Genomic DNA, 23,540 nt, shown 5'->3' with positions numbered 1-23,540 from the left:
ACAATACATTAAATAGTGTGACCTTTTATCCTTAAAGTATTGGTTGTTAGTCATTTCCATGTATATATACCGAGTAGAATGGCTTGAAAGTAGTGCAAGTAATTTTAATTTAGAAGTAGAATTGGAAAAAAGACAATCACATGGTAAAAGTAAAACAACACTTACTTTTTTTTTAAATCGGGTATCATCTGCGTGCGGCGCAATTGCGGAGATCGATCATTCGAGTTTTGTGGGACTCAAATAGCCGACAAACCCTCCTTAATTAAATAATTATTTTAGAACGGGAGAGTATTATTATTAAATAATATTATTTTGAAGTGTCCATTAAAAAAATCTCAACCAGGCCATGTAGGGGAACGAACTAATGGGGCTCAATATCATTCATTTATAACTTGTGAACAAACTTATGTGTTGAAAATGCGAAAACAATAATTTTGAACCCTAAAACAACGTTCATATTACATTGGATAACAATAGAAACAACAGGAATTAAGAACTATTAGAAAAATATTGAACAGTTGAGCTAATGAAAGGTTAACTGGCCTGTAAAAAACTAGAATATATTTGCTTTATTGTATTATACTCAATGCTCATGTTGATGACATGTTTGCAACTTTGAAGTATTACCCATTCGGTCCTGATTGATTTGATTTGTTGCTCTTCAGTATTATTTATAACTCGAAGCAGCATTTTTGTTCTCAGCTTTTCTAGCATTGTTGATACAAAACCTAAATGTAGTTAGTTACCTTTAGCCATCTTCAAGAAGTTGTTTTTTGTGATCTTAATTCGAAGGTATGGTTTTTGAAATTACCACACAACTTAAAGGTGTGGTTTTTGAAGTTATACATGTGTTATAACGGGATGTAAGAATAATGATAATAATAGTAAAAGATAGAATAAAAAACGACACAAGATTGAACGTAGTATCCAACAACATTCTTACTAATCTACATGCAGAGTCATTGAAAAAAATTACACTATAATCGATGATTACATATACTGAATAGTAGAAGTAATATCAGCAATAGCAAGACTCGTTAACTATTAACTATTGGTGAAATACTAACACACAAGATCTTTATTTATATGATCAAGTCTTACATATTTCTTCTTATTCTTCGATGTGAGACTTTTTCTAACACTAATTCAAGACATATTTCAACAAATCTCCACCTTGACTTGAATCCTCTCCGAATAATCAGATGCACCAGATGTACTCGAATTACCAGATGTGCCAAATGCATTACATTGAATGCTCATATGGGCCTGCTCTGCCTCAGGCCTTGCCCCTCTGAGGGCAATCAACGACTTCTATCATTGAACTAGTTCAAACAATGTTGAAACTCACTCTGCGGAACCAGCTTGGTAAACTTATCGGCTGGATTGTCTGATGTATCCACTTTGTTTACCTTGATCATCTTCTTAGTTGTCAGAAAATGGTAATTCACATCAATGTGTTTTGTCCTCTCAATATGTGTGATTGCAAACCTAACATGATGTCTCACAATCAGCATCTACAAATATCTTTACTCGTGTTCCTTACAATGAGTAGTCACAATAGTCCATCAATGTATCAAAATTTCAAATAGTCTTTTATTACGCACTCTGTTAGTCAAAATAGTCTATGACGCTAAAATAATCTCTCAATACTCACAATAATTTTTCCCATATAGAAACTTAATTGACAATAAGCAAGTACATACAAATGCTGATATGACATTAAATAAGTATATTGAAGGACTGATGTGACAATATTAATGAAGTATTTTAATATCAAAGATTATTTATTAAATAAGTGCACAATCAATAGGGGTGGCAAAACAGGCCCAACCCGCCGGACCGATCTGTTTCGCCCGCTATTTTTGGTGGGCCGAGTCGAAATTTTGAACTCGCTTTTCTACTATAGATGTAGGAGTGGGAAATTACTTCACTCCATAAATAGTGTCAAAAGTAAACAACATTTAGGCTGTTTGGTAAAAACAGCGGATAGCTGATAAGCTAGCTTATAGCTTATAGCTTATAGCTGATGACTGATAGCTGATAGCTTATAGCTGATGACTGATAGCTGATAAGCTAATTGAACTGTTTGGTAAAACTAGTGTTTCATCTAGCTGATAAACGTAAAATGACATAAAAGGACATTCATAATAAAATTTATATCAATTGATATTTAAAATATTTTCTTTACAAAAAATTAGAATACTTAAAATTTAGTAATTCTAATTTATTATTTTAATATATATATATATATATATATATATATATATATTATATGTATGTATATATTTTATATACTATTGTTAAATTAATTATTTTCCACTGAAATTTTATTTTAAACTTATATTCATTTAAGTCTTAGCTAACAAAGAAATCTAAGAATAAAATATGTTTCTTTTTTTCAAGAAAAATAAAATATGTTGCTATCTATCCATATTAAATTATAAATCTAAGAATAAATTATAAACTATAAACTATAAAAAAAATGTTAAATTTAACTAACAATGTATATATATGTTTCAAAAAAAAAAATGTCCCTTAAAAAGAAGCGAAACAATATATGTTTTTTCTTTTGTAAGAAAAATGCGTAACGGTATATGTATTATTAGACAATATATATAAAAACAGCACAAAAAAAAATGATTAAAGAAAAAGCACAATAGAAACAATATTATATAAAAGCACGTAACAAAATATAACCGCAACGTTAAAAAAAATATATAAACGTAACGTTTATTTAAAAAAATATAAACTTAACGTCATTAAAAAAAATATAAATGTAACATTACTTCAAAAAAAATATATAAATGTGACATCTTTCATATATATAAGGGGACTTCTACGGTACACCACATAAATTGAGATGTACCGGTACTCCTACTCCAAAAATTTATAATTTAAGGATTATTTTATGAAATAAAGAGTTATTTATCGATATTTATATTTTAGAAAACATCATTTTATAAGAAAAAACATTATTTCATTGTTTATAAGAATTATATTAAATTTTCAACATTTTCTCATAAAAAATAATCAATATTCTTTGTTATAGGTAATAAAAATTCAAAAAAAGTAAATTTTATTTCTTCAACGCTTTTGGTAAATACGATTTAATTATTGTAATTGTCAATGATAGAAAACAATTATTTTTCTTCAAAAAAAAACAACTCGTTTAATTATTGATTTAATAATTTGGTGTACCGGTACACTCAAATTGTTGGGTGTACCATAGAATTTGCCTATATATAAACGTAACATTTAATAAATTATAAAGGGGTATAAATGGGTTTTAGATAAATCAATAAGGATAAAAATGGAAGAAAACATGATAAGCTATAAGCTATAAGCTCAAACGCTACTTGAAGTAGCTTCTGAAAAATAGCTTATAAGCTTCTGAAATAAGCTATAAGCTCGTTGTAAAAAAGCGTTACCAAACAGAGCTTTTTTTGTCAGACGAGCTTATAAGCTATAAGCTATAAGCTCTTTTTTTGGTGTTACCAAACACTCCCTTTAACAAATTCCATTTACACTGAGCGGGTTCAACAAGTGCGGGAAATGAAGAAAAGTAGCGAAAATTGTAAGCGCAATATTGATTCATTTTCCCGCTTCATATATAAATAATCGCTTTTTTCTTCACCTTCTTCTCTCTTCTCCTAACAAAAAATAAGCGCTTATTCTCTCATTCACCTTAACAATGCCTCAAAAACGCGTTCGCAAATCTTCCAATCAAGACGACGTTGTTCCTCATTCTTCTAAACGGAAGAAAGCTAAACAATCTCCAGTTGAAGAAGAACTGGTTTCGCTTCTTCCTTCTAGAAGAAAGAAATCGAAGCAATCTTCGGTTAACTCCGATGATGCATGTTTCGTCGGAGAACCTATTCCGGCTGATGAAGCACAAAAGAAATGGCCTCACCGGTACACCAAGAACGAGTGAGTTATTTTGATTTTTTTTTTTTTTGATTTTTTTTTTTTTTGTTGTGTTAATGCAAGATTTGAAATTTACTGCTATATGAATTATGATTGTGTTTTGTAGTGAATTGAGTGAGGGTGAAAGTTTGAAGGCGAAGTTTCACTATCATGAAGCGAAGGTTGATGGGATTTTATATAAGCTGGAGGATAATGCTTATGTCAAGGTTTCTATTTTATTTTATTAAATGTTGATAAATTTGTGCTTTTGTTTTATTTTACTTTATTTCATGTTGAAATTTTGGTGTTTTAGGGTTTATTTCTTTGATTGCATGTTGAAAATTGTGTATTATGTTATTTTGTTTGATTTTATGTTCAAAATTTTGTTTTTTAGGGTTTATTTCTTCTTGTTGGAAATTAAATTTTTCTTTGACATGATTTCTTGCTTAAAATTGTGTGTTTTATGGTTCATTTCTTGTGGAATATTTGGTTTTTATGGTTTATTTCTCTGATTCAATGTTGAAAACTGTGTTTTTATTTTATATATGATTTCATGTTGAAGAATGTGTTTTAGGGTTCATTTCTTTATGTTATGTTAAAACATTTTATTTATTGATTTCAATTCATTTGAGTTTTGATCTTACTGTGTTGATGTGATGAATGTTGTTTAGGGGGAGGAAGGAAAGGAGGATTACATTGCTAGGATTGTGGAGATGTTTGAAACTCCTGATGAAGAACAATATTTTACTGCCCAATGGTTTTACAGAGCCGAAGACACAGTAAAGATTGAATTGTAACTCTTTCGTGTTTTGGTTTGTTTAGCTGTTTAGGGTTATTGTTGATTTTGGTGATTTGAATGTGTGTGCAGGTGATTAAGGACCATGGGAATCTGGTTGACAAAAAGAGGATTTTCATATCTGATGTAAAAGATGAAAATCCTTTAGATTGTTTAGTTAGGAAAGTTAACATTGTACAAATTTCTCCTGATGTAAGTGCTTCATGTAGTTCTTTTGTTGTATAATTGCATTATAATGTTCAGAGTTTTGAAATATGTTGATTTTATACACTACAGGCTGCAAAAAAGAAGAAAATTCCTCCTTGTGAATTCTATTTTGACATGAAGTACACTGTGCCATATTTAACGTTCTCAAATGTTGGCAATGGTATGATTTCATAATTTAATTATGATGATTTGTTTAAGTTTCTTGCATGTAACTTTGCTAAACTTTTTTTTATGTTGATTGTGGTTTACCCTGATTGATACATCACCTGCCAAAATAGAAAGTGAGACTTCAACACTTTCAAGTGAATCTGGGTACAATGTCCATGCAGCTGATAAAAATGCGGTTAAAGAAAAATCAAGTCAAATTAAAGAATGTAATAGGCCTGAGTGGACTTTACTGGATTTGTATTCTGGGTGTGGAGCTATGTCCACTGGCCTTTGCTTTGGAGCATCTATTTCTGGCATTAAGCTTGTCACGGTATTTAGACTAATTTGCATAATGTTTCTTTGGTTCATTTTAACTTTGCTTGTACAGAATATCTTTACTAATTTTATAATGTTGTTTTTGACTTCAAGAGATGGGCCGTGGATATAAATGACCATGCATGTGAGAGTCTCAAGCTGAATCATCCAGAAACTCATGTACGTTTTGGTGTTATTCTGTAGTTAACTACTAGTCATTGTAACTTTTTTCACAGTTCATTATTATTCTTATTAACATGCATATATTGCTTTCCAAAATGTCAAATTCAGGTGAGGAATGAACCCACAGAAGACTTTTTAAGTCTGCTGAAAGAGTGGGCTAAACTCTGTGAGAAATTTGTGCTAAATGGAGCAGAAAGCACAGATTCTGATTTGAATGCTGGTGAAGAAGCTGGTGAAGAAGCTGATGGTGAAGCTACAAATAATTCACCTGACTCTGAGGTATTTGAGGTTGAAAGACTACTCTCTATTTGCTATGGCGATCCCAACGAAGATGAAAAACCAGGACTATATTTCAGAGTAGGTTTTCTTGCCTTATAACTTTATCTTATGCAATTAATTTTTCAGCTAGTGGTCATTATTTTTTATGCTATAAATTTATAATCTTTCAGGTGCAGTGGAAGGGTTACGATTCCAGTTATGATACATGGGAGCCCATTGAGGGCTTGAGGTATATTCCAATTATCAAGATATTGATTATTGTTCCTCAAACATTGCTTCACTTAAGATTTGCTGTTAATTTAGGCTTATAGTTAATTGTATGCTAGATTCCAACTGTGATTATTGTTTAACAGCGAGTGTAAAGATGCTATGAAAGATTTTGTCATAAATGGATATAAGGAAAAGATATTGCCTCTTCCTGTAAGTCTCACCACTCCTCATTATTGACTTGTACTCAACCGCTTCTTTCACCTCTAATGGTTTATCAACTCTCTGTTATTCATTAAAATTATCTGCACTACTTTATGCTTGTCCAGGGCCAAGCCGATTTTATTTGTGGTGGGCCACCTTGTCAAGGTGTTAGTGGTTTCAATCGCTTCAGGAACAAAAACGCTCCATTGGATGATGAAAAAAATAAGCAATTAATTGTTTACATGGACATTATCAATTTCTTGAAGCCTAAGTATGTTCTGATGGAGAATGTTGTTGACATCTTGAAATTTGCCGGAGGATTTCTGGGGCGTTATGCTGTAGGCCGTCTAGTGGCAATGAATTACCAAGCTCGTATGGGAATGATGGCTGCAGGGTCATATGGCCTCCCTCAATTTCGGATGCGTGTTTTTCTTTGGGGAGCTCTAACTACTGAAGTAAGGCTGTTGCTTAGTACTAGATTTTTAATTTGTTGTGTTATTTAAGTTACTCTCTAAATGTTTTAAAATGGAAGGCTAATGATTTATCGACTTTTCTGTTTGTAGAAATTACCCTCGTATCCGTTACCAACTCATGAGGTTGAATCCAGATCCGTCATCCCTATTGAGTTTGAAGTAAGAAATGATAGAAATAGAGATGTTTGTGCCCTTTTCTTAGATAAGGAACCCATGTTGTGATTGTAAAGTTCTAATCAATGTGATCTGGGTACTTTCATAATGCAGGCAATAACAGTTGCATATTCCACTAATGAAAAGTGTCAGCTGGCCAAGGCATTATACCTTGGGGACACAATTGATGATCTCCCACCGGTATGTTGTTTTTGCTCACAGATACATTCTTAATATAGTTTGTTTGATTCTTATAAAATTTTGATTCCATTTCTTTCCTTGGTTTTCTTCTATCAAACAGGTTGAAAATGATAATAGCGATGATGAAAAGAGCTACGGGACTACTCCTCGTACTGATTTTCAAAAATATATCAGATTAAAGAGAAGTGGTATGTTTTGTATTGATTTGAGTTTTGAATTATTCTTGGTTGTTTTCTTTTTTGGTACTCTGTCATTGCAATGAAAGATGTCAGCGGTTTTTTTATGAATGAATGTTTCATATTTCAATGTGTTTAAATTAAATATCAAGCTCACTTAGAGTAAGATTCATACAATCTCTATTTATCAGCTAAAATGTACTGGCCGCATTTTGTCTTACTCTGGTCTTTTTTATAACTAGGATTGTGTATGTGGTCATTGCATGTTGTTACATGTCACGTGGTTAGAAAATTTGTCTTGCTTCCTTCATCATTAACCTGAACTGGTTTTGAATCTTATGTTTTCTACTCCAGAGATGGTGAATTATTTGGCTGACTCTCAAAGTGCACCAAGTGGTATGCTGTATGATCATAGGCCTTTGAAATTAAATACCGATGACTATGAGAGAGTTTGCCACATTCCAAAGGAGAAGGTTCCCTATCTTTAATTGATATTATGTACTGTTATTTTATCTTTGTTGCTCCATGTAAATTCTAATTGTGCTTGCTTGCCTTTTTAGGGGGCAAACTTCAGGGACCTCAAGGGTGTTCTTGTTAAAGAAAATAAGGTGGAATGGGACCCGTCTTTTAAAAGAGTGTATCTAAAATCTGGGAAGCCCTTGGTACTAATCCTGTCTTGTCTTAGGGACACATTTATTTTGAAGTTATTTCTTTGTTGACCACAACCTTTTTTTTCCACATAGGTTCCAGATTATGCTATGACATTTGTTCGCGGGACCTCCTCTAAGTATGTATATATGTACATCAATTTTTTGTCATCATATTTTATGTTTATTTCATCTATATCAAAGTTCTTATGTATCTGCTGAATACAACAGGCCATTTGGTCGACTTTGGTGGGACGAAATTGTGTCCACGGTTGTAACAAGGGCCGAGCCTCATAATCAGGTTGTTATTTGAAGTTGTGTACATTATATTTTGTAAAACTAATGCCACTTATGTTATCCTCCCATTGCAAAACCTCTTTAAAACAATGTTGTATTTGAGAAATGTTATCAACCTTAGGATGAGCATGCTAGCATTTTTTCAATTAAACTCATCTGACCATGTTCTTTGTTTGGACTTGTTATATAAGTGGAAGTACTTATTTCGATCGTTTTCTTTTTCATTTATGATTATGCATTTTCTCAATCCTAAGTTATTTCATTTCTAGGCTCTTCTCCATCCAGACCAAGACAGAGTTCTTAGCATTCGAGAGAATGCAAGGCTACAAGGATTTCCAGACTGCTATAAGCTTTGTGGCCCTGTCAAACAGAGGTATGTGTTCGAACTGGTATCTTATCTGGAGTTAATTAATGAAGGATATAAACAGAATTTTGATGTTAGAAAACTTCTGTAGAATTGTATACACAAAGTTCATATATTTATGATTTAAGATAATACACACAATATTTTATGACATGAAGTTTAAAGACAAGGACGGCTGAATGTTCAGTCTTCCTTCCATTTTGAAATTGGAATATGTTCCTTCCAATTCCTTAACCAAAAACTGATTAACCTATTATAATTAACTTCCATATTTATTACTAAATTGCACAACAATTGCTCAATAACTCTTCTTAGGGATCAGTCCAGAATTTTTAGGTGTAATATTTCTTATTGGACTAATAATATGGTTAGAAAGATTGCTAAATGTAGAAGACTAAAGTAGTTATAGTTTGAGTTTAGTCAGTAACATTTTCTATCTTTGTATAACTTTTTGTCTTCTTTCCATTATTATGTATAGCATGGCACTCAATAGTTCCATCTTTAATGTGCAGGTACATGCAAGTTGGAAACGCAGTTGCTGTTCCTGTTGCCCTTGCCCTTGGATACACATTAGGTTTGGCAATTCTAGGACACTCCGATGACGGTCCTTTGACAACTCTCCCCTTTAAGTACCCTAGTTGTCTAGCCCGTCCTTTAGATGTAGTTAATGATGATGGTTCAAGTTGATCTTGTCCTCATTAATCCATGTCTTTTCAACCGTTATCTTGTTTTCATTTTCATTTTTGTTTTCATTTTTAAGCCAATAATATTCAGGGCCTGGAATTGTATGAATGAATGTTCCTACAACTGATGATTATGCAAGATTCTGGAAACATAAAATATGGCAAATGGAAATGTTTAAAAACTATGATTGATTTACTGACACTTAATTTGATCAGTTATTTGTATGTAAACTTTTATTCATATCATGTTCTCATCAATTCCTATACTATTTGTCTTGTTAAATTGAAAGTATTAAGTTTGGTTTAGGAAAACAAAACACAAGCTCATATTTTTACGTCAGGCCTTGCCTTTGTATTACAGCTTCATATGTTAAAATTAGGAAATTATGACATAACCTTGTATGCGTTTTTGCGCATAGTTTTGCTAAGTTTGTCTTAATGTTTGTCCCAAAAACTTTGGTTCCACAGAAAACCAAAAAACAAATACATAATTTATCTTTTGTATCCTGATCTAAGTTTATCTGTCTCAATTATTTGTTTAGGATAAACCATCAAATTAGTTTCTATATTTATAAGTTATTTTCAAATTGATTTCCAACTCTATTAATATTTTAAATCAATCCCTATTTTTATTTTAGTGAAAGTGCGCCTCAATCTTAAATGACCTAAGATTAAAACGAACGAGTACCTGTTAACCCATTGGGTCTAACATTAGTAAAAAAGAACAATTTGGTCGTCTAATTTTTTTATTTTTTTTTTAACTAGGTATTCAATTCAAAGATTGACTAATCCGAGAGGACGGAGGCCCCGTTCTAAGGCAGGACTTGTCCACCAAAATTGGCATTAGAGTGGGTCTAACATTTTATTAGTCTACCTTTTTTGAAAGAAATTTTATTAGTCTACCTATGAATTAATGTACAATTATGAATATTGAAAATGAAAATATTCATAATTTTCTCAAATACTATCATAAATAAATATTGAAAATATACGTTACTTCCACAAGTGAGTAGGGGTGTTCAAAATCGAACCAACCCAATAGAAAAACCACAAATCAAACCAATCCAAATCAAAACCGCAAAAAACCGCACTTGGTTTGGATGAATTCAGATGACTTTTGCACTAAACCGCGCGGTTTGCAGTTTGCATCTCAAAAATCGAACCAAACCGTAAGAATAACTTTTTTTGGTTCTTAAATGTTATTTTGGTTATGATGTTATTTTGAATAGATAACTTTTATTGGTATTGTAAATTGTAATGTTATTTTGGAGCTTCAAGGTCTTTTTTTGGATATTTAAAATTGTTGAGTACTGAAATGTTATGCTATAAGGATATCTAAAATTGTTTGGTACTGAAATGTTATTTTTGGATGATGGAGCTATCCATGTAACTTTGGTGGTATGTTCTGCGAGTTTATGACACTGGTAATACATGACATATTAAAGCAGAAATTGAAAATAAAAGTTTAGGATCTATGCAATTCATGTATAATTGTATAGTCATATTTTATCATGTAAACAACAAAATAAAATGTCCTATGTTTATTTTGTAATAAGTTGGCAATATTAGAGTTAATGTAATATTTTTTTAACTTGCGATAAACCGCACCAACCGAACTAATCCAAGCCGCATTGATTTGGTTTGGTTTGGAGGACTTTTTAAAAATCAACCGAACCAAACCAAACCAGGTGCTTTTTTATCTCGTAGTTGGATGACTTTTATGCTCAAAACCGAACCAAACTGCAACGCGAACACCCTACAAGTGAGAACTTCTCTATGTTTTTGAACGTCACCACCGTTCCCCCGCACACGGCGATCCGCTTCTCCTGCACCACCGCAAGCTTCAAGCTGATCTTCGCTCAGATCGAAGTTGTTTTCTCACGCTTAATATTGTGGTCTCCTACGCTCTGATTCGTGAGTTTCATGATTCTAATTTATGAGTTTTAGGTTTTAGATTCTTTTCATTCTTATTCTACTGAATTTGATTATGAATTTCTTATTTTTTATGATTTTTTTTGGCTATGAAGCACAAACATCGGACATGACACGGACACATACACCTCCACACCAATAATAATTTGAAAAAAATGACATAATTCAATGTATTTATATGTGTTGGAGTGTCTGAGTCGGACATGATAGTATCCGACAAAGGACACGCTTAATCTGAGGAGTATCGGTGCTTCGTATGTGTTGGAGTGTCTGAGTTGGACACGATAGTATCCGACACAGGATAATCTGAGGAGTATATGTGCTTCATAGATTTTTTGAATGACAAATGTTGGTTGTTATATGAATATTTACTTATTCGTTCAGGATTGAACCTAGAACCTCTAACTCACAATGAACTTCACTTGTGAGTTTCATGATTCTAATTTGTGAGTTGTAGGTTTTAGATCAGATCACGAGCTTTTCATTCGAGGAAATCGGAAATTCATTTCTTATAGAAAATTGATAAACACTTGAAATTAGTAAAGAAAGTTAAATCTGGAGTTTCAAGCACTTTTTTGTTGATCACATCTTGAATTTTGAAATGCAGATGGAGGAAGATCGAATCAGCTCATTGTCAGATGAAATCATATGTCACATTCTCTCATTTCTCGAAACAGAAGATGCTTTTACCACAAGCCTCCTTTCAAAAAGATGGAATCCCCTCTGGCTCTTAGTTCCCACTCTTGATCTTCATGAATACCGCATGTTCCCACATTATTCTGTATCACTGTTTCCAAAGTTGGTATTTGCAGCCATTTTCAAACGAAGTGTGAACCAACCCATCAAAAAGTTGTGCCTAAGTGTAGGGAGTTACGATTCCCATCATCTTGAAAAAGTTTCTCTGTTGGACTATGATATTGAGTCATGGTTAACCGGTGCAGCAGAACGTAAATTGGTGCATCTTGAATTCGATTTTATCATTGACCATTATTTGCCGCCTTGCATTTTTAGTTTTAGAAACCTTGTGGTTCTCAAATTGAAAGACTTAACCATATCTACCGCTTCTCATGTTGACTTTCCCTTGCTCAAAACCCTACATTTATACCACGTTGATTTTGATCATCGTTGGTTTGTTTTTAAACTTTTTAGTGGTTGTCCAGTACTTGAGGATTTTGAAGCTGAAATTTTATATATTTACGCTAGCATAAACATGTCAACTTCCCCTGATCGAGTGCTTGAATGTTTACCCAAGTTGGTTAGGGCAAAACTTTCAGACATATCTGAAGATTTTCCTTTGGAACCCTTTTGTAGTGTTGAATCGCTTTACTTGAAAGAGGTAAATTATGTGCTTAATTAATTTGTTATTTATTTCTAATTTAACTGTATAATGTAAATGTGAAAATTTTACTCTGACTTCTAACAATGAATCTTTCTTCATGTTCTAGGTGGAGTACTATGATGGTTTGTTTCCTACTTTTAATAATTTGACCCAACTGGTGCTTATTTCTTTGGATAGTTGGCAATCCTTAGTCGACGTTCTCAACCATTGCCCTAAGCTTCAAAGGCTTGAACTTGATCAGGTTTGTTAATTTTTATATGATTTATCTTTTTATAGCACACTACTAGAAATTGGGTTGACCCTAACTCAACCCTACAAAGGATAAGGTGAGAAATTTCCTCGTCTCACTCAGTGTCTAAACACACATCTTTATGTTTTTTGTGTGCATCATTAACAGGTCAACGCACTCGAGGACGTAAGGGCTGGAGAATGTGACTTAGAAAATTGGGTGGACCGAGATTTTGTTCCGCAGTGCCTTTCATTACACCTTACAACTTGCAATATTTTCAACTACTACGGTGGTCAAGAAGGTGAGCTTCTGCTAGCAAGGTATATCTTGAAGAATGCGAGAGTTTTACAAACCATGACAATATGGAATATATGTTTCAAAATAAAAGGAAAACTATGCTCATGCCCAAGAGCCTCTGCAACATGTAAACTTGCCATTTATGATGCTCCAATGTACTCCCGTCGTCCCTTAATATAAGTGGCTTCTCGGTACTTGTCATTTTATTTGCTTCCAACTTGCAACCGCTAGAATTAGTGGCTTGAACTAAAATTTTAATGGTCATAGAAAAGTATCTAGTATTTGCTTACCTATTTTTATTTGTTTACGATGTCATTACCACATTGATCCATTTTGCAACTAATTTGTGTGCTATTAGCCTATTAGTGTTAGGTTCTGATTGCATGTATCTGTGTCTCAACCAAATTTGACTTAAAACATTAATTTCTTTAATGAAATAGTATTGTATTTAATGTTAACTAATATGGATTATAAGCAATCAAGAATAGTTGAGAGATTATTTCTCATTACACAACTAGAGGTCAAAGTAGTGGATTTGTGTGTTTGGAAAGAGATGGTAGGGTGGAAAAAAGTTTGAATTGGAAGTCGAACTGGGGAAGGGAATTTTTCCTTTGGAAAATGAGTTTTTAGTTTCAGGTTAGAGAGTGATAAAGGGAATTGGACTGGAGAAGGAAACTTGGAATAGGAACACACAAACTCACCTTCAGTAGTTAAAAAATTGGACAAAGAAAAGGAACTGAGACAGGTGTTTTAGGGAAGCTATGACCAGGGTTTAGGAACTCAAAGTCGGAGCACACATACCCTCCACATGAGGTTGAGGACGAGTGAAGTAAGACATATTTTCATGAAAGAAAAGAGCTCGAGCAACTTCAAATAAATGATCATTTTTTTAATTTTGCGAAACCATTTTTTTGACGGATGTCAACATGTGTAAATTCATGAATGATGCTCTTTTTACTGATAAAGTTGGAAATGTTATGATTGACATGTTATTTACCATTGTGTCGACATATTATTTTAATATCTTTCCCAAATTGTGCCTGTGTCATGTTATAAAATTGAATAAACAATTGTGATGCTTTTGATTTATTGTTTTTCAAGAAAATTCAAGTTACTTGAAAACAATCATCAATAAAGGAAACAAACAATCTCACACAAGAAATACTAGAACATGGAATGGTCGCCAAACATCAGAATGAATAAGACATTCGGATCAATTCGGAGAAAAAGTACTTTGGTTATACTTCGAAAAATGACAGATATCACACTTAAAATACCGAATAGTTGGTTTAATGGATGTGGTAAATTGAATCTTGGCTACATGAATGTTGTCATATGATGGAGTAAATTGTTGGACAGTCGCAAATGACAAGAACTAGGTGGTAAAATGGGTCTTGGTCGTAATGTTGTAGAAGTGCCTTTTCTTAGTATAGTGTAACTATGATAGGTTGGACTTTGGATTTGTACTGATATACTTTTGATCGGATCTTGGATTCTTCATCTTGTTTTAACACATGATTGAGTTTCCACTTCAATTCTTCATCTTTGTTTTAACATATGAACGAGTTTCCACTTCATTCCTTCATAGAAGATTGGAAGAGTGTGTGCTAACGATGTTGAGTTTGATACCTAGAAATGAAACATCTAAATTATTAAAAAAAAAATTAAAAATTTAGGTATTAATGTATATACATTCTAAAATTATAAAAATTTAGGTTTAACTTTGGTTTTTTTGCGTAGTATACTCACATGGATTGTTGAACTACAAAAATGTCAATTGTTCATCTTTCTCTAACGGATCATGTTCATGAACTAAATAAAGAGTAAAGTTAGTAAAAAAAAAAATGACAAAAAAGAGTGAAGTTAGTGTTATCGACCATAAATTAATAAATCAAAAGTGGGTATTGCAAATATATCGTAAGATGTTCCGAAATTGGGCCATGGTTGGCTTATTCTTCAGGGAACATGGTTTGTTCAAATGGCCTGTTTTCTTCAACTTTTGTTGCTGAAGGGTGTAATTTACATCAAGTTAGTATAGGTAATTATAGTTTGATCAATCATTGGTTTAGTTGTTGCCACATTGAACTTACTATGTAGAAATAAAGGGTAGAATATTTTCATTTGAAAGTGTTGAGTATGACTCATGTACTTTGATAAGTGGGCAGCCATTCTGTAATCCTAAGTACTGCATAATGGAAGAAAAAAATATACAGCAGTTACGTTGCTGCAATTAGCCGAGACGTGCCAACATAGGAACAATACAGTGTCTCAGTTAGATAACTATATGACAGAAGAATAGCCAAAATAATTCTACACTAAAATCCTCAAGGTGTTCGCTCAAGTGGTTGAGTCGGAACATCCAAAACAGTTTGAAATTGAAGCCTATTCTAAGTACAGGCATAACTTACTAACTACTGCCACTGTAGATTACATTCAATCACTGAAATTATTAATGATGTTTATGTGTCAGCTTCATGATCAGTGTGTGTTTCATAGCTCCTGAACTATGATTTGTAAGCTAGTAAAAACTAAATTGGATAAATTTTTCAGCACAAAACAGCTGTGAAAAGAGAGGAATCGATCTCAAACATGTATGTCTGGCAATGAATTTGACAAATCGCAACGTGCGACCGTAATTTCAGCAAAAGCTACACTTATGGACTTCAACAAAATCACGGTGTCCCTTTGATTTCATCAAACTCGTCGTCATTTCAAACATACATAGTGTTTTTCAAGAGACAAAATCCAGTTTTGAAAACAAGTAATCAAACATGCCTGAAACTTAAATATACGAATCAGTTATCAAGATATCAGATCTACCAAAGATTAAAGGTGTTGCTTGATTAGTTATAGTATTTCTCAAATCTTAATGTTCACCACCATTCTGAATGAAGACAAACTCTACAGCCTACACATATTCATGACCACTTCAAAGTTCAATCTGAACATAAAATCTGTGGGCTTCTGATTCAATATTATTTTCCAAGTTCTAACTTCATCAAGCATTGATTTTGAGCATTTAACTAAACCCCAAAAAAAAAAAAAAAAATCATTTGATTCCTATCCCTGTTTCTGAAATGTAAGGCAATCACCGAACTTAGGACTTATGTATCCCTTTAAAACCCATAAAACCTAGTTCATTACTCCCATGACATAAGTAATTAAGTATATATGAGAAGCACCTCACAATGTTTGTCCTTTAATTTCCATGACAATAGCAATTTGACATTCGAGACAATGTATACACCCAGTCACAACAATAAGGAGGTCCAGAGTTCTAATTTTGACAATTAACATAACTTACTAACAACTAATATTTGTCAAATAAAAAAAAAACAGGTCCACAGAATACAATGCCTCATTGCTTGCTACAAACAAAGGTCACTTCAAATGATGGTAGAAGAATGGTAGCAGTGTTGTCTGGTATAGATTCCAGATCATAGCAGTATACTCACATTAAGCAAAGAGAAAATGTACACTAGATTTTAGAGGGAAATTGCATACGGTAATACAATTATCTTGTTTTCAGTATAAAAATGATACTTCTTTTGGGGCCACATTATGTTTAGGAATACAATGAAGTGCTTACTAACCTTATGACTATGACTGTAGGCTAAAAACTCCTAAATATATAAATTTCTCAAAGAAAAACCTTTTCAATAGACAATGACCAGTTTTCAGACCAAGTAATCAAATACTATGTAACATCGACACTTCAAATTAAAATTGTGTCAAAATACAGCAACACACACCGATACATGTGGTTACTTTCAATCAATTCTATTTTCTCAGATTATCATGTGACAATATCAGTAACTTGTTCAGTGTCAGTGCACCATATATCAAACATGCCTAGAACCTAAATACACAAATCAGTTATCAAGATATTAGATATACCTATTTCCGAATAGTAAAGGCAATGCTTGATTAGTTCATCTCAAATCTCAATCTTCATCATCATAATCATGCTGCATTGTGACAAACTCTACCACCTGCAAAACAACTCATGACCACTTCATCGTTCTAACCTATAAAAAACGACACAAACACGCAGACAACAATAATAATAACTTAATATAATAAAATGATTGAATTGAATATATCCACATGTGTCGGTGTCGTGTCAGAGACACACCTCCAATCAGTTGTCGGTGCCATATAGTTTCAAACTCAACAAAAGATCTATAAGCTTCACTATTATTCTTCAAATTCGCTTCATCAAGCATTGGTACAAAGCTTGAAAATAAACAGCAACAATTATTTCCACTTGCAAAACTAATCAAACTCAACAGAGCAAATAACCTAAATTATCATCAATTCACGATTGCAAATTCACGCATTATCCTTCAAAATACATAAAACAAAATCCAAACTAAAATTTAACAAACATTAAAGTTCCAAATTACACAATCAAGCAATATTCTGCCACGAAATCGCCGTTTTCCTTTTATTCCTATTCATCCAAACATCACTATTCTTCTTCCAATTCCTAATCTCCAATTTCTCACCATCCCCTTTCACACCAAAAAACTCCGGTCTCGACGCTGCCACCGCAATCCTCGGTAACCCTAACGCCGACGAAACCGATTCACTTTCATCTCCCTTCCCCGAAAACGCCGACAGAAACACCTTCCCTGAACTACTTCCAGCGTGGATTTGTGGAAGCAACGAATTCAAACCAAACACACCACGAATTTCGCCGTTTGATGCAGGATCGTGTTTGAGGAATCTGGAGGATGATGATGCGGTGGATACTGCGGCGGCAGTGGCGGTGGTTGTGGTGCGTTGTGGAGGTGGATTGATACCGTTGAGCCAACGAACGAGAGCGATACGAGATGAACGGTTAGGATCGTATTCGATGCGTTCGACGATACCGACGGAAGAAGAAGTGTTGCGCTTGAGATCGATGACTCGATGTAAACGTTTATGGCCGCCGCCGCGGTGGAAGGAGGTGATGCGGCCGTAACAGTTACGGCCGGCGGTTTTTCCGGCGCCGAATGTGAATTGTCTCAGTGATCTCTTCACTCCTCCTGACATTTTTTTTTTTGGATGGTGTAGTTAGGGCTCGTTGTTCCTTTTTGCCGAAAGAAAACGATTTTTTATTTTTTATTTTGCTTTTCTTTTTTAATTTTAGAATAATAAATATTTCTTTTTTCTAAAAAGTAATAAATATATTTGAATTCTATGAAAATACTTTTGAGAAAATGGGGCATGCACATTATCGATTTGAACTCAAGCAATGATGTATAGTCTAACAATATGGTTATATCGATATCGTAAAGGGGTTAGATCTTACCAAAAAAAAAAATGGTACAAGATCTTACAAATTTATATTGGACTAACATGTTTTTTCAAGGAATTGGACAATCAATATAATATGTGTTTATATGATTGCGTGATGATTTTTCAATTAAATGTCATTGTAAAACTAGTTTACATAGTATTATTTTATTTCCTAAAAAAATTGAATAATTTATATATGGGTAGATAAGATATTTTGGTCTTGTATTTATAATCATTGTTCAATTTAATCTTTAAAATAGCACAATATTTTATGAATTTGTTCAATATCAGTCAATTTTATCTCATCGTAAATTTTAGACTTATATATATGATAAAGTGTAAACGTAGATAGAATTTTAGGAAAGTTAACTAGAAAGTTTGTGCAACAAGGAACTTCACGATTAAGAAATTGAAGAGTTTGAAGAACACAATAAGAAATATGTAAAGATAAATGATTTCAAAATGCTCTTCTCCCAACAAAATTCACTCGCGTCCAACTGATTTTACTATTATACCCCTACATGAGTTAACTCACGCTGCGTGAGTTAACTCACACACGTTATAAGGCTCTACTTGACTTAAGTCACGCAGCGTGACTTAAGCCATATAACACAACAACAGACACACAACCCCTCACTTTCAAAACGTTATCAAATACGATTTTTCACACCATCTTTGTGTTTGCAAGGATGAGCTTTGGCGCACTTCAGGAACCTCATTCCAAGGAATCGCAATGATGAGTACAACCCTACTCTTGCCCCTGCTTATGGATCAATGGAAACCTATCAGGGGCTTTTCTGATCCCAGACTCTATAGAGATGTCATTGATTCGTTGGACCATTCTCATGTCAGGTCGTACGAGAGACGACGAGACATTACACCCTTTCAGGACATATGTTGGTACTCCGGATGGATCATGGCCTGCAGAGACAAGAGGGTCCGTCACTTGCCAGAACGGGATTTTAGGCAGTATGGGTATGTCCAAATTGTTCACATGCCTCCTACAGACATTGGGCCTCTGGCGCCAGGGGAGGTGGTTACGGCCTTCATGGAGTTTGCTCTACATGTCCTCAGCCAACAGGAGAGGGGTGATCTGGTTTCGGATAACGAGCCGCGGTGCCATTCTAGGGTGTGCATGATATGGTTCTGTACAATATCACATCCTATTGTGAACCCCCCTGTGGCCATTCCTGACTACACAACTGATTCCCATCCTCATTTTGTCCCTCCCTACGAGGAGGTTCTTGTTGAGCAGCAGTGGGCCAGACATCCTCCCGACCCATATCAGATCATCAGCAACATCAGAGCCAGAGTGGACAGTGCAACGGGGCATCCTGATCTGTTTCGTAATCCATATGAGGTTCTTCGTTTGATGCAGGGCATACAGTCCCGGTGGAGCATGTTGTAGCAGATGTCGGCTCCGCGGAGGAGGAGTGGGAGTCCACGGGATAGAGCATTTTGACTTTTGTAGTTTTTTATGACATTTTGTCGGATTTGGATGTAATCTTATTACATTTGCACTTTTTGGCGTTTTTATGACATTTTTCGTTATTTTATTCCGTTATTTTTCGTATTTTAATTATGAGTGAATGCTTAATTAAATGAATGCTTGAATGAATGATGAAAAATGTAAGCAATTGACTGAATGAATGTATGAAGGAATAAAAAAATTAGGAAAAATAGAGGTCTTTGTCAGTTCTAACTTGTTGCACAGACTGAGCGTGAGTTAACTCAAGCATGTGTTAATTGTTGCGTGAGTCAACGCACGCAGTGTTTTACACTTGCGTGACTTAAGTCACGCTGCTTCACTTAACTAACACAGAAATTTACACCTGTGTTAGTTAACTAACGCAGGTGTATTTTGATCGGTTTGATTGGATGGGAGCAAAACTTGTTGAAAAAAGAAGAATTCTTGCAATAATAGCATAATCAAACTCATACTTTAAGCACTTGACATCCAATTGTATAGTCACCTTGATGCATAACTTCAAGGTTTTTTCTTTAGAGGAATTTCGAGGTTATTTTTTGGTCTTTTTCTTTATGCTCATTTGTTTTATCTTTTAAATCATCCAAATTGAAACTAATATTGATAGCTTTTTTAGAGAATTAACTCAATTAAAAGGTTTTTTAGAGAATTAATTCTTATAAAAGTTTACCTCTACAAAAATTGAAACTGGAGTTTACTTAGGCGATATTTTTTTTACGAAAAGGCGGAAGAAAAAAAATTAAATGGCTTTTGACCATGAGAAAAAAGATGAACACATATACAATTAGACAAACCTTAAAAAAAAATAAAAAATTGAGGGAACAAACCTTAAAATTTAAAATGCTTATAAAGATATTTTGTTCATTATTCACTTACGGGGTATGTGCACCGCAGCATGAGTTAAACCACATTTTTTGAGTAATTATCAACTTCTTGTCAATTGAGTTAATCTTGACTAATGTTATATTTAAACTATATATATGGGGTTTGCTAGAACACACCCATCCACTGATTTTTATGTGGGAGTGTTTTAGCAAAGCTACATCTTAACGTGCATTTAACTACTTTTTAGTTATTCACTTGCTAAAATACTCCTTCTAAAAAATAAGTGGGTGTATTTAACTACTTTTCGACGTCAGACTTTTCATGCTACTTTGTTTCTTTGGAGAAATACTTGGGTGTCATAGTTTTTTTGGTGACATAAATTCATTTTAGATGTGTTGTTATTAAGGGAGAGGGCAGCGATGAACGGCGGTGGATGAAGGTTGACAATGAAAGGAGGCGGAGATGATGGAATGCTGAAGAAGGAAACAACGGAAGAGGGGAGACATTTTTGTTTTGTTGGTTTTTTTTATTATTAAACAAATATTTTAATTTCAACCCTTAGATTTTTTTGCCACATGTCACACATCCATTGCCTAAATGGAGTAAATGGAGCATTAGGTAAGTGGATGATAATTAACTATGACAAATTGGTAGTAAATCATTGGTTACCCGTGTACTCCCTCTGTCCCTATATCTAAGCCCCCATTTTATTTTATTTTTGTCCCTAAATGTAAACCCCCTTTCAAATTACTAGATGAATTTATTATTTTTTCCTAAACATACCCCTAATTAATACTACTAACTTGTCTTGAAATATGAAAAGTCAAATTTAATACACATACAAACAAATGACAATTTGATAAGATTAACACACAAAACAGACACATTAATTACACTGATAACATTTCTTAAGAAATGTGAAAAAGGCAATGAGTGGATACATTAAGGGACAGAGGGAGTAGTAATTCAGCTACTTTTATGCTAAATAAATTAAGGGCTGACTTTTCTTTTGAATTTGTCTCTCTTAACAATCTTATTACTTTATATTTTTTTGTCTTTTGATACATTCGGTTTGAGCTATCGAGCTGAACTAAGTTGTTCACGAGCTTAAATAGAGTCGAGTTCGAGCCAAAAAAATTCATGTCGAATTTCGAGTCAATTCATTTCTTAACTAGTCGAATCGAGTTGAACCCAAATTCGATTTGGTTCGACTCATTTTCAAGTGTAATATCATGCATGAAAATCATCTATATTTTGTAATGCATGTATCCCTAATGTGTATTGGGGGATCAAATGCTAAACAAAGGTTGTATCCCTAATTCTAGTCTAGACTTTGTTATGAGAGATAGTGGCATTGCGGCCCATATGGTTACCATCTCTTGGCTCAATGAAGTCTCGTCGCATATGGCCATTTCATTCTCGAAATTTGCTTTTCTCCATTTTCATTTTGCTCATTTCCACCTCAAATTTCAAAAAATAATCTCAACATAAATTAACTCACATTCGGTATCCAGCGTGAGTTAACTCGCTTTGATTACCAACATGAGTTAACTCACATTACATGTAACATCCCAATATTTTTATACATTATATATATGTGATTCGTAGTACTTTTCTTGATTTAAGAAAATTGTAACAATTAATTTATCTGTTGATTGGTAAATTTAGTGTGATTTAATAAGATAATCTTTTATGTATTTGTCTCCGACATAGTAAATCAATTTGAATTTTACTAATTAGTGAATCTATCTATTTTCTTTTTATATAAACCAAAATACTAGTTAGATTTGTTTTTTTTTTTTTTTTTTTTTTTTTTGGTAGATAGACGAAATGGCAAAGTCATTATAAACTCACACACACAAGTGGAGGTACCAGGGTTCGAACCCTGGTCATGACATCCGGCCTAACAAATTCGGCATTTTGCCAGTTGAGCTAGGACTTCTGGATTACTAGTTAGATTTCTATCTAAAGTGTTAGTAACTAAACTTACTGTAATGAGAATTTCTCATAAATATAAATATATATAATATGGACAAGGAGGTAGTAGCACGAGGAAAAAACTATAGTAAATCATATGTATTTAGTTTTTAGAATATTTTAAAGGGTATCCAAAAATATTTTCTATTGTTTTGTACGTGGTTATTTTCTGCTTAGTCCATGCCTATTTTCACTCAAATTTTAGCCGTGAGTTTTCTTTTTTTTGCTGAGTCAAAAAAACACGTCTCTCTTCATTAGTCATGTTCCTCTCTTGTTAACCCCTAAATACAAGGAACCAACCTCACACATATCAAATACTGATCCCTATAATTATGCTATGAGTCTTGACCAAAAAAACTAAAATAATAATAATTACACTATAATTATTACTATTATTCATGTAACTATAATGAATAGTTTTTCATGTAACTATCATTCATCAAATAGTTTTTCAAGTCTAGTTTCTTTCGTTCCATTTTTTATGTGACGCAAAGGTAACACCTTTCCAACCATTTCTATATATTCTTTTTATTCCTATTTTGTCTCTAATTTTAGGATTTATATTTTTGAAGCTTTGAACTCTTTCTCTTGCAAATTGTCCGTGAGGTTGTTGAGTTTTTGCGTTTGAAAAACAAGTCTTAGAGGTAAGGACACTTTTCCATACTTATCATAATTGTAACTAATTGTTAGGTGTTATAATTTAAAGAGTATGATTCATAACTGTTGTTAAGAAGAAATGAAAGTAAAACACAACTTTATGTGGTAAAATTTATGATTTTAATTATGTTTTATATGATATTTGTGCATGAGGATGTGATGTGAATGATATATGTGAAGAAACATGTGTTGTGATGTTTGAGAAATAAATGTTAGATTTTGATATATTAAAGAAAGAAAGAAAATAATGGAAAAATGAGTTTTATGAAAAGATTGGTTT

The 23,540-nt window shown here is 33.3% G+C and overlaps 3 protein-coding genes across 3 annotated transcripts; 2 read left to right on the top strand and 1 right to left on the bottom strand.

Moving 5' to 3' along the window:
* The first annotated feature begins 3,512 nt into the window (after window positions 1–3,512).
* Window positions 3,513–9,450, top strand: LOC25497416 (putative DNA (cytosine-5)-methyltransferase CMT1). Its single transcript, XM_013591993.3, has 20 exons — window positions 3,513–3,927; window positions 4,031–4,130; window positions 4,575–4,682; window positions 4,772–4,891; window positions 4,976–5,066; window positions 5,185–5,384; window positions 5,483–5,548; window positions 5,660–5,908; window positions 6,001–6,059; window positions 6,184–6,250; window positions 6,367–6,696; window positions 6,805–6,873; window positions 6,982–7,068; window positions 7,169–7,256; window positions 7,599–7,717; window positions 7,805–7,906; window positions 7,988–8,031; window positions 8,123–8,192; window positions 8,458–8,561; window positions 9,065–9,450. Exons 1-20 carry the CDS (start codon window positions 3,692–3,694, stop codon window positions 9,237–9,239), a joined length of 2,484 nt encoding a protein of 827 aa, XP_013447447.1. The 5' UTR covers window positions 3,513–3,691; the 3' UTR covers window positions 9,240–9,450.
* A 1,360-nt stretch (window positions 9,451–10,810) lies between these two features.
* On the top strand, window positions 10,811–13,375 carry LOC25497415 (F-box/FBD/LRR-repeat protein At1g51370). Its single transcript, XM_013591992.3, has 4 exons — window positions 10,811–11,149; window positions 11,775–12,503; window positions 12,613–12,747; window positions 12,904–13,375. Exons 2-4 carry the CDS (start codon window positions 11,775–11,777, stop codon window positions 13,210–13,212), a joined length of 1,173 nt encoding a protein of 390 aa, XP_013447446.1. The 5' UTR covers window positions 10,811–11,149; the 3' UTR covers window positions 13,213–13,375.
* A 3,819-nt stretch (window positions 13,376–17,194) lies between these two features.
* Window positions 17,195–18,136, bottom strand: LOC25497414 (60S ribosomal protein L2, mitochondrial). Its single transcript, XM_013591991.3, has one exon. It carries the CDS (start codon window positions 18,067–18,069, stop codon window positions 17,443–17,445), a length of 627 nt encoding a protein of 208 aa, XP_013447445.1. The 5' UTR covers window positions 18,070–18,136; the 3' UTR covers window positions 17,195–17,442.
* Between the last annotated feature and the right edge of the window lie 5,404 nt (window positions 18,137–23,540).

Source organism: Medicago truncatula, chromosome 7 (genome assembly GCF_003473485.1).
Source record: "Medicago truncatula cultivar Jemalong A17 chromosome 7, MtrunA17r5.0-ANR, whole genome shotgun sequence".
Taxonomy (NCBI): Eukaryota; Viridiplantae; Streptophyta; class Magnoliopsida; order Fabales; family Fabaceae; genus Medicago; species Medicago truncatula.
The sequence above is the reverse complement of the archived record's forward strand: the minus strand, read 5'-3'. Positions and strand labels throughout refer to the sequence as shown.